General features: G+C 41.2%; 1 protein-coding gene across 1 annotated transcript in view; it reads right to left on the bottom strand.

Moving 5' to 3' along the window:
* The window catches only part of LOC126297496 (protein artemis-like), an 80,225-nt gene that overhangs the window by 30,799 nt on the left and 37,295 nt on the right, over positions 1-12,131 (bottom strand). The window contains exon 5 of the mRNA XM_049988381.1: positions 8,661-8,765. Within this exon, the coding sequence (XP_049844338.1) occupies positions 8,661-8,765 (105 nt within the window). The remainder of the gene's footprint in view (positions 1-8,660; positions 8,766-12,131) is intronic.

The raw sequence follows: 12,131 nt of genomic DNA, 5'->3' as shown, positions 1-12,131 counted from the left end.
GATGAGTATGCTAGGTGTCCAATTGATGAATATGCTAAAAGTTGTCATAATTGTTTCATTTATACCCATTGCTCCAATAATAATTCTTAAGATAGCAATAATTCAAATAAATGTTCTTAACTGGATACAGTATGTAAGAACTATTATAGGAACAATATTTGTCATGTTATAAATGTTAAATTGTTATTTTAGTTCGATGCTCCCATTACTTCTGTAGATCAGAAGTGTAATGGAGCCACACTAATTTTTAACAATAATCTAGATCTGATTATAAGAACCTATCACATATTTTATTTGAATCAATAAAACTGAAAATAATAATATTGTTGAGCCTTACACTTCAACAATAAAATATTTAACTGATTATTTATTATTACATTTTTATTTCTTGTTAATTTGGGGGTAAATGAGAGTAAGCTGATCTCCAAATCAGGAGTTTGATGAGATGGACAGGAGTGTTCCTATCATAAATGCTGATAGGAGGAGAAGTTTTGTAGAACTGTTGGTCATTAAAAAGTAGAGGGGTATCAATATGTTAGCTTAGTTAGCTCATCTTAGGTAATATTTATTTACTTAATTTACCCTATCAAGGAAGCACTTTAAGGGGACCACACGCTGCCTATCAGATCCAAGTTAATTTAGGCAAGTATTTGACCCATTTCTGAAAAATCTATTTGATGCTGGGCCTTAATATTTTCACTGTATGTTACATGATGCTAACAGAGTCAACACTACTAAAATCTACTTTATCTATTTTATAGTTTTTAAGAAATACTTTTATAAATTTATTAACAAAAAATATTAAGCTTTTTCTGCAGAAAATATTTTTTTGTGAACTTCCAAATGGGGGAATATTAAGGAATTTAGTACCAGAGGTGGCTTTTTATGTTATGCAGAGTCTCTGAAAATTTCATTCATTTATCTATGATAGTTTCTGATATAATGGGGCATATGTACTGAAAATTTTTGTTTGTGGGAAATTGACTTTAAAGAAAAAACTTTTGAAATTTGTTACTAACAGTTAATTAACACTGTCATGCTGCATATGATAGCCCTTTTTTGGCCTCTAGCAGGTCTTCCAGCTTCTTTTTCACCTTCCTGGATGTTTTTCTTGCTTTCTTGGCCATATTAGATGCAGACCTGTCTACATCGGCTCTCCTCATTTTATCGCAATGTTGCAGCCCAGAGATCACATTTTCACCATGATTAATTCCCAGCTTTTTCAGTACCCAACACTTTCCAATATTACCACAATTGAATGTAATAACGGCATCATGAACTCCTAGTTTCATTGTATGCATGCCTACAAATACAGTTTTAGGAAGACAGTTCCAAATTATGCAGTTGAAACATTCATTTGGGTTCTGTGTCTGCCAATGCAGACATTTCCTTAGAAGGTCAGGATGAGCCAAGTCTCTGAAAATAGGTTTAATTGCTGTAATAACAGCAGCAGGAAGAGAATGCTGGTGAGAATACGATTCTCCAGTTGCCTGAGCCCTATTGTATTTACACCACAAATTTTCTCCTGATGGACGCAATCCATGTTATCATCAGTAGATGACTTATGGAAGAATATGGCCCAAACATCTCTCTTCATTGCCTACAGATTTTCTTTATTTCTCCTAATTGCCTGCTCATAGTATACCTGCAAGTTTTCTATTTTAGTTTTAGTTAACTGACCACGTCCGGTGAACAATTTTCCATCTTCTAATTTTTTCCCTCTCATATCAACAGTTAGTTTTCTCAGCCTTGTTCCCAAACGTTTTTGAAAATGGCCTACACATTCTATTTTGCTAATAATGGCATCTCCATATGGCTTAGAGTTCACCACATTGTTGTATGCCTTACTGTCACCATCGCCCAAATATTTGGCGTACCGTATACCTCTTGTTTCTACGAAGTGATGAAAAATTTGTTGTACTCCATGAACTTCCATACCACCACGTGTTCCTCTAAAATTAACCACACAGTTGTGTTCTTTATGTTCATTGACTTTACGACATTTGCAATATTTAGATATTATCTGCACATCTAAAACTTTACCAGTGTCTACACTTGTGGCAGTCACTACTCCATTCAGAGAAGTATGTCCTCTTTTCTGCCAACTTCCATCAAGTGCAACTGCAATATCCAAACATCCATCATTTTCTTCCACTGCTTCCCTAGCAGTCAGTTTCATGCTTTCCTCACTGACCTCACATACAGCTATCTCTAATACTGCAGTCAGTTTTTGAGATTTATTTGGTGGTTGATGTAAGTTCATCACTGAACAAAATGTTCTCGCTTCAACCATGCCCTTGCCAATGGATCGTAAGGCATAAACGAATCTAGTATGGATTTCATATGGGCCACTTGCATCTGGTTTTGAAGAACTCATAAATGAAATCACAGCTGAGCATTTAGTGCAAATTAAATCCAAAGCAATTGCTAGGCATTTTCTCCCACTGGCACTCCCACAAATTTTCACACACTGTGATATGCCACACTGTCAACATTGTACAAATTTAGACGTTATTTCTGATAATATTCTCAAATTTATAATACTGTTACTGCACCCCTTGTCACTTACAGTAAATTTGTTGTAACTCTCTTGAAATGGTGAGACCTTCTTTGATGATGCACTTGTTGAAGAATTACAATTATAAACATCATTGCCAGGCGACATAACCTCTTGTACAGAAAGCTTTCAAAACTTGTTTCCTCTAAATTGTCGTTTCTTGAAAATGCCTTTACATTTCGTCCTCTCCAATAAACACAACAAAACACACGTAAACAAGCACTGCAAATGTAAGTATAACAACTACTCGCAATCACACTTGAACAAAACTAACCTCATGTTTGAAATCATGTTGTTTACAAACAGCAGAAACAAAAGTATACTGACTGTTGCATTCCAAGGATAGCCAACACACTCGGAAGTTAAAAAAAAAAAAAAAAAAAAAAAAAAAAAAAAAAAAAAAAAAATCCATAACACGCAATGTAGGGGATATAAAGATCTAAAATATGTGCAGAAAAGTTGGCGTGGCACAGAAACATAGGTGGTAGGAAAACGCCCAAAAAAACCAGCAAAATGCTTTTCAGAGTACATAAAAAAAATCTTAATCAATCGAAATATGATGAAAACAGAAAATTGATTTTTTTCGATCTGAACCACAGTGTGGTCCCCTTAATCTGGCAACTTCATTATTTGTCATTTAATTTATAAATTAAAAATTTTTTAAAAAAATTATGTATGCATGGTTTTCTTTTGGTCTATTTAATTTTGTGTATAGAAGAATTTTTTTTCCATTTTTGTTTGATTTGAATATAAATAATTTGATTACATATAATTGAATATATCATTATTTGTTTTATTTTATCAGCGTGAACTGATTATTCTATCTTATATATTTTTTAAAAGTTGAAGCTACCTATTTCTAGAGAGAAAGAAATTACTGCATAATAAACTATTTATAGTAATATAAATATATATTTTACATTATTAATGTACAATATATTATATACCATTATTTAATTATTATATTAATACACTCCTGGAAATTGAAATAAGAACACCATGAATTCATTGTCCCAGGAAGGGGAAACTTTATTGACACATTCCTGGGGTCAGATACATCACATGATCACACTGACAGAACCACAGGCACATAGACACAGGCAACAGAGCATGCACAAAGTCGGCACTAGTACAGTGTATATCCACCTTTCGCAGCACTGCAGGCTGCTATTCTCCCATGGAGACGATCGTAGAGATGCTGGATGTAGTCCTGTGGAACAGCTTGCCATGCCATTTCCATCTGGCGCCTCAGTTGGACCAGCGTTCGTGCAGGACGTGCAGACCGCGTGAGACGACGCTTCATTCAGTCCCAAACATGCTCAATGGGGGACAGATCTGGAGATCTTGCTGGCCAGGGTAGTTGACTTACACCTTCTAGAGCACGTTGGGTGGCACGGGATACATGCGGACGTGGATTGTCCTGTTGGAACAGCAAGTTCCCTTGCTGGTCTAGGAATGGTCGAACGATGGGATTGATGACGGTTTGGATGTACCGTGCACTATTCAGTGTCCCCTCGACGATCACCAGAGGTGTACGGCCAGTGTAGGAGATCGCTCCCCACACCATGATACCGGGTGTTGGCCCTGTGTGCCTCGGTCGTATGCAGCCCTGATTGTGGCGCTCACCTGCACGGCGCCAAACATGCATACGACCATCATTGGCACCAAGGCAGAAGCCACTCTCATCGCTGAAGACGACACGTCTCCATTCGTCCCTCCATTCACGCCTGTCGCGACACCACTGGAGGCGGGCTGCACGATGTTGGGGCGTGAGCGGAAGACGGCCTAACGGTGTGCGGGACCGTGGCCCAGCTTCATGGAGATGGTTGCGAATGGTCCTCGCCAATACCCCAGGAGCAACGGTGTCCCTAATTTGCTGGGAAGTGGCGGTGCGGTCCCCTACGGCACTGCATAGGATCCTACGGTCTTGGCGTGCATCGGTGCGTCAATGCGGTCCGGTCCCAGGTCGACGGGCACGTGCACCTTCCGCCGACCACTGGCGACAACATCGATGTACTGTGGAGACCTCACGCCCCACGTGTTGAGCAATTCGGCGGTACGTCCACCCGGCCTCCCGCATGCCCACTATACGCCCTCGCTCAAAGTCCGTCAACTGCACATACGGTTCACGTCCACGCTGTCGTGGCATGCTACCAGTGTTAAAGACTGCGATGGAGCTGCGTATGCCACGGCAAACTGGCTGACACTGACAGCGGCGGTGCACAAATGCTGCGCAGCTAGCGCCATTCGACAGCCAACACTGCGGTTCCTGGTGTGTCCGCTCTGCCGTGCATGTGATCATTGCTTGTACAGCCCTCTCGCAGTGTCCGGAGCAAGTATGGTGGGTCTGACACACCGGTGTCAACGTGTTCTTTTTTCCATTTCCAGGAGTGTATAATCAATTATTTTAATAGTAACAATATAATCCTGAAACACATTTACTCTCTCTCTCTCTCTCTCTCTCTCTCTCTCTCTCTCTCTCTCTATCTCTATCTCTCTCACACACACACACACACACACACACACACACACACACACACACACACACACACACACACACTATTTGATCTTCATTTACTACTAACAGGAAAGAAAGGTCAAATGATACAGACAATAATGGAATATATTTATCAGGATACCAGTTCAATATTTATATTATTTACATATAACAGAAGTAGTTGTGGTCATGAAGGATTTGTGTTCCATTTATCTTAAATTACTTATTTTAAATATTCTTGAAAATTTGTGATTTTGTAAGATAATTAACTGTGTTAGTTTCTCTGTGTTATATGCAAGTTTCGTTGACTACATGTTCTTTTTGCAGTAATTGCATTTACTTAGCATATGATCTTATAGGTAACAATTAGTTTAATGTTGCATAATTCATGCCAATAGCCATGGTAATATCACTGACGAGTGGATATCATTGGGTAAAGCAGTTATATATAATATATGGATTAAATTATAATTTGTAAGGTGAAATGCTAAAACTTTTATGGCTATTTTTACGAACCTGTGAAACTTAAATAATGAACAAGGATTAGGTATCCTATTACTTAGAATTTTAATTATACTTACCACAATACTATTAGGTCTTTAAACCCAAAGAACTTGTGGTATTACATTCCACTCAGAATAACCTACCCTGTGATTAAGAATACACAACTGACCTTCCTTACTTTATTTGTTTGTGTATCTCTGGTATCAGAGAATCTTTTTAGAACTATAATTCTCTTGATTTATAGTCATAAAATATTTCAGGTCAACATGCAGCTTATACACTCCTGGAAATGGAAAAAAGAACACATTGACACCGGTGTGTCAGACCCACCATACTTGCTCCGGACACTGCAAGAGGGCTGTACAAGCAATGATCACACGCACGCCACAGCGGACACACGAGGAACCGTGGAGTTGGCCGTCGAATGGCGCTAGCTGCGCAGCATTTGTGCACCGCCGCCGTCAGTGTCAGCCAGTTTGCCGTGCCATACGGAGCTCCATCGCAGTCTTTAACACTGGTAGCATGCCGCGACAGCGTGGACGTGAACCGTATGTGCAGTTGACGGACTTTGAGCGAGGGCGTATAGTGGGCATGCGGGAGGCCGGGTGGACGTACCGCCGAATTGCTCAACACGTGGGGAGTGAGGTCTCCACAGTACATCGATGTTGTCGCCAGTGGTCGGCGGAAGGTGCACGTGCCCGTCGACCTGGGACCGGACCGCAGCGACGCACCGATGCACGCCAAGACCGTAGGATCCTACTCAGTGCCGTAGTGGACCGCACCGCCACTTCCCAGCAAATTAGGGACACTGTTGCTCGTGGGGTATCGGCGAGGACCATTCGCAACCGTCTCCATGAAGCTGGGCTACGGTCCCGCACACCGTTAGGCCGTCTTCCGCTCACGCCCCAACATCATGCAGCCCACCTCCAGTGGTGTCGCGACAGGCGTGAATGGAGGGACGAATGGAGACGTGTCGTCTTCAGTGATGAGAGTCGCTTCTGCCTTGGTGCCAATGATGGTCGTATGCGTGTTTGGCGCCGTGCAGGTGAGCGCCACAATCAGGACTGCATACGACCGAGGCACACAGGGCCAACACCCGGCATCATGGTGTGGGGAGCGATCTCCTACACTGGCCGTACACCTCTGGTGATCGTCGAGGGGACACTGAATAGTGCACAGTACATCCAAACCGTCATCGAACCCATCGTTCTACCATTCCTAGACCGGCAAGGGAACTTGCTGTTCCAACAGGACAATGCACGTCCGCATGTATCCCGTGCCACCCAACGTGCTCTAGAAGGTGTAAGTCAACTACCCTGGCCAGCAAGATCTCCGGATCTGTCCCCCATGGAGCATGTTTGGGACTGGATGAAGCGTCGTCTCACGCGGTCTGCCCGTCCAGCACGAACGCTGGTCAACTGAGGCGCCAGGTGGAAATGGCATGGCAAGCCGTTCCACAGGACTACATCCAGCATCTCTACGATCGTCTCCATAGGAGAATAGCAGCCTGCATTGCTGCGAAAGGTGGATATACACTGTACTAGTGCCGACATTGTGCATGCTCTGTTGCCTGTGTCTATGTGCCTGTGGTTCTGTCAGTGTGATCATGTGATGTATCTGACCCCAGGAATGTGTCAATAAAGTTTCCCCTTCTTGGGACAATGAATTCACGGTGTTCTTATTTCAATTTCCAGGAGTGTAGTTAAGACGAGGTCGGCTACAATAGAGTTTTGTTTATAATGCCTTTGATGGTGAAAAACTATTAATGAGAGTTGATTTGATAGTAATTTAATTTAGTTAATTTAACTGATATTGGCTCTGAGGAGTATACATTTCACTCTCAACTGATTATTCCAACAAAAATTTTTGTTAAGGTAGCTTCAATTTAGATGAGATAAATCTTAACATAGTAGATGTACTGGAATGTATCTAGGAATATGTTGAAGATATAACTTATTAGTAAAGTATTTCACCTACACTGAAATTTTTTTTGGTGCAAATCAAGACATTTTATCACTGATAATGTTATATTAAATTTTTGTTTATTTTGTATCAGAGTTTATCAAAATTTTAGTATTTATTTACTTACCTTGATTTAGGTTGATTTAAAAATAACTAACGTATTGTAATTACTGTTGAGTTATTTGTGGAAATGAAATGTTAATCATTTCCCAAGATATCTAATTTCTTAGGAAAAAATTTAATTTTTTTTATTAGTTTGTTTTTATTTCATTTTTTAGATAAAAATTTAACATTTATTCTTTATGGGATAAGATTTAAACTTATTAACCTATAATTTGTTTACTTTAAAATACATAATAGTAGGCTTCAAACCACCTATCTTTAAAATTGCATTTTAGTTAATTATTTTAAAATTTTATTTTATAATTAATTTAGGGTTTTTGTTAAGATGTTAGATATTATGTCTTATGATACAAGACATCTTATGATTAACTTTCAGCCACAGTTATACTGTTAATTCCTTGAAGACAAAGGCCTGACGTTACTGAACTGATAAACCTGGCGAGCAGTATGATGCAGTAAATTTGTTCTTCAGCCTATGGCCTTTGGTACACCCAAATACAATCAACATCTTTGACTGTTTGCTCACATTAATACTGTGACATAAGCTACACTTGGAAGAGAAGACATGTATGCACTGCACTACCTCAAAAGACACTGTCAAAACTGGTCTACAGATCCCAAACTTTCATTTACGCTCTTTCCATTGCATCTGCATGCACCTCGGACACACTGGTTAACAAAGGTCAGTCATTTTATACTTTTGCTGAACCAGCATTCCCTTCAGTGGACTGTCTTACGACACTAACTTGTTATTTGGATACAAATCTACTATAAAGTTTTGAATGTTTAAGTGCTCAGTTCTCTTTACAACTCTGCACAACAAACATAGTTGCACCTATGAACAATAACCTTTGGGGTGGTTTTATGTGGACAAAACGTGTGTCATAAGCTGAATGCTTGCAGGACTTTACATGGATCACAGTCTTACTTCAACAAACAAGCCCTCTAACTAACAAGTCCCAAAAGAAATTGACAGTACTCTATTCTAATTTTACATAATACAAAATGCAAACATACCTTTCTGCCCTTTGCTGAGGATCTAAACCACATAGCAGATGGTTTTATAATTCTGGTATGATAGCCATCTCCACGGCAAGGTAGATACATACCCTGAACTTCATCCTGTGTGCATGGAAAGAATTAATATTACCTGGTACATGCATTATCAAATAAAAATAAATTCATGGAAACTTACAGGCTATTAAAAGCAAGCAATAACAGGTGATTCTAAAACAGGGTAAAACCGAAAAAGCAGAACAGTGGAAACATGAGAGAGAGAGAGAGAGAGAGAGAGAGAGAGAGAGAGAGAGAGAGAGAGAGAGAATGCTCTATAGCAAGATTATTAGCACCCTTTCTACACTGATTACATTTCTAAAAAGGTATTGTCATCTCACTTTTGCCTTAAAATTAAACAAATAAAAATGTAGTAATTCTATAGGAAATATTGGAGACCATTCGTTGTGAAGCAAGGCGGCCGGATGAAAATCTCTAAACATGTGCTCCATGTAAGTAGAAGCAACAGTGTGGTAAACAAATAACAGTGACATCCAGAGGGACTATGGATGTATCATGCCTTGAGGAGAACAGCCAGGTAACATACAGAATGGTATCACAAAATTGTGAAAAATATTTTTAATAAAAAAAAATCACATTTTTGAGATTAGTTAGTGATTCTGTGGCCATATTTAATGTTCAGTTAAATTTTCTACTAATTTTAAATACCTTCAAGATTTCCCTTTACATGTACTGTGTATATGCACAAGTGAAATGAAAAAGGCATAGGCAATCAAAATGTTCGCTGCATACAAAATCTAGCTCCAAGGTGCCAAAATTGATAAAAATGCACATTTGAGTTCGTTGTTAAGATGATAATGAACTGTGTGAAAAGAGATGGAATGTTAAGTTTCTGGTGGCAGAAAATCATCTTCAGAAACTGAAAAGAATAGGGTAAATTTTATAGACACGTAAGAAGAGTGCAACAGATCATTCTTCCTAAGATTCTATTCACATTCGCCAAAGCAGTTCTGCATCACCCACATAAATAGTTACAATATATTTATTACACAGAAAGGATGTGCATAAGTCAACCTACTATATAATGGTTAAAGGCCTTGTTACACCTCTCACTGTGAAGTTCTTTCTGACCACTCACCTGTTGAAACAAATTACACTATCACGAACTGGCAAAACACACATCATTGGGATGGAAGGGGATGCACACAATCATGAGACGAACCAGAGCATATAGTTCAAATTCAACATGTGACCAGTGTCTTTTGAACAGAAAATTGCAATTAATATGACAGGCAATGGTAAGCAGGTTTCACTCAGTCCTTTTGATATCTGAGGAGCTACTTGACTGAAAAGTAGCAGTTGTGGACACAAAAGCTGACAACAGCTGGGAGCATGGTTTGCTGACCAAATGCCCCTCCAAATTCATATCCAGTGATGCCTATTGACTGAGGATAGGGTGTGAGTGTGGTCTATACCTCAGGGCCTTCTGAGGCCTGTTCAGGCGGAGATTTTGAGAGAACTTTCCTTACCATACTTAAAAGATTAACTTTTACATTTCATTACATTTACAAACTAATATAATAATATATTAGAAAGATCTGACTGGGGGGAAAAACACACACATGAATTACATAACAATAAGCATCCCCACTGTTGAGAAAGCAAGTGAACCACCTGAGAAGGAATAATGCACCACTCTCATACAAATCTGGTTAGGCTTTACACTGAGTCTTCTACAGAAATAGTGCCTTTATCATTGATTTTGAATATCTGTAGCAGCACTCAGTCCCAAAGGACTAAAAAAATGTGCCAATGGGTAGAAAAAAATTATAGATCAGGGGTGTCAGTCTGTTGCAGAAATCTACAACATATTCTATGCTTGAATATAATAATTGTCCTGGAAAAAGAAAGGCATCTCTCCAAAAATAAACATAAATTTAAGAAGCAGCAATCATCTAAACACAATTTACTCTTTTCACACAAATTTTTGTTGAATGTGAACATATGGATTGAGTCACAACAAATTTGCAAAAAAGTGTTCAGTAGTGTACTATAATGTAACTCTTCAGGCTTTCCCGGAGAGATCTTGACATGTGGAATAATCGAGTCTACTGCCAGATGTTTGTGTCGCTCTGGCACAATATGTCGGCCACGTAACTCATTGCCTTCTTCAGGTGCTACCTGAGACTGCCATGTTGGAACATCTTGTCCAGTATTTATGCCCAGAGGGCGCTGGGTGCTCTCTTTGCCGTCCGCACCCGCCTGGCGCTGCTTGTAATGTGTTGTCTCTTCCCCGGTGTTCCCTCGGACGTCCACGCCTGACTTGGGCGCCATCTGTGGCAGCTCTCTGAGGCCTGTCCTGTGTCGGGCGTTTCGTTCGCGGTCCGCGCCTGCCAGGTGCCTGAGGTTTTTACCCCTCTCTGGTACTCCCATGGACGCCCACGCCCGGCTCGTCCACCATCTGTGGTCGTGGCAGTTGTCTGGGGCCAGACCCGCATGCGGCATTCCGTTCGTGGTCCGTGCCCATTTGGCGCTGCTCTCGAGGTGTTGGCACTTCCCTGGTGCTCCGACAGACGTCCGCGCCCGCCTAGTCCACCATCTGCAGTTGTGGCAGCTACCTGAGGCCTGTCTCGCGTCGGGGGCTCTGTTCGCAGTCTACGCCCACCTGGCGCTGCTTATAAGGTGTTGTTTCTTCCCCAGCACTCCCTCGGATGTCTGCGCCTGACTTGGTCTCCATCTGTGGCAGCTCTCTGAGGCCTGTCCTTTGCTTGGGCAGTCCATTCACGGTCCGCACCTGCCTGGCGCTACTCCTGCAGTGTTACTACTTCTTGAGGAGATGGTTGTTCATTTCATTGAGCCCTGATAAGCTCCAGAGCCGGACTCCACGCCAAGCTGAGCTGCTAACCACTGTCTCAGTTTATTAGGTTGTCTGTGACCTTGATCTCGATGGCCTCCTTTATGACACTGTCCCAAAATCTTGACGTCTGTGTCACAATTTTGGTGTTATAGTCCATTGAGTGGCCGAGCTCCAGACAGTGCTCCGCTATGGCAGATTTTGTTGCCTGTCTGAGTCTGGTGTGCCTCTGGTGTTCTTTGCACCTGACGTCCACCATCCTGGTTGTCTGGCCAATGTATGACTTTCCACACTGGCACGGGATGTTGTAAATGCCTGGTTTACATAGCCCCAGGTCGTCCTTCACACTCCCTAGCATGGTCCCAATTTTGGAGGGAGGACAGAAGATACTCTGGGGACACACGGACAGTGGTCAACCTGAGCGACAAGCAGCTCGATGAGGCCACCTCAAAAGCACTCAGCAAGGGCCTCAACTTTGCACTGACTCCCAGAAGCATAGCTGTTGCAGCCTTCATCAGTTTGGTTGAGCAAGTCGTCAACACGCTACCTTCCAACGTGTCTGAAGAGATCCGCACGGAGACCTGCAGGGCACCCACCAGGACGAAGCCCCCCAAATCCAA

This window comes from Schistocerca gregaria, chromosome X (assembly GCF_023897955.1).
Source record: "Schistocerca gregaria isolate iqSchGreg1 chromosome X, iqSchGreg1.2, whole genome shotgun sequence".
NCBI lineage: Eukaryota > Metazoa > Arthropoda > Insecta > Orthoptera > Acrididae > Schistocerca > Schistocerca gregaria.
The sequence above is the reverse complement of the archived record's forward strand: the minus strand, read 5'-3'. Positions and strand labels throughout refer to the sequence as shown.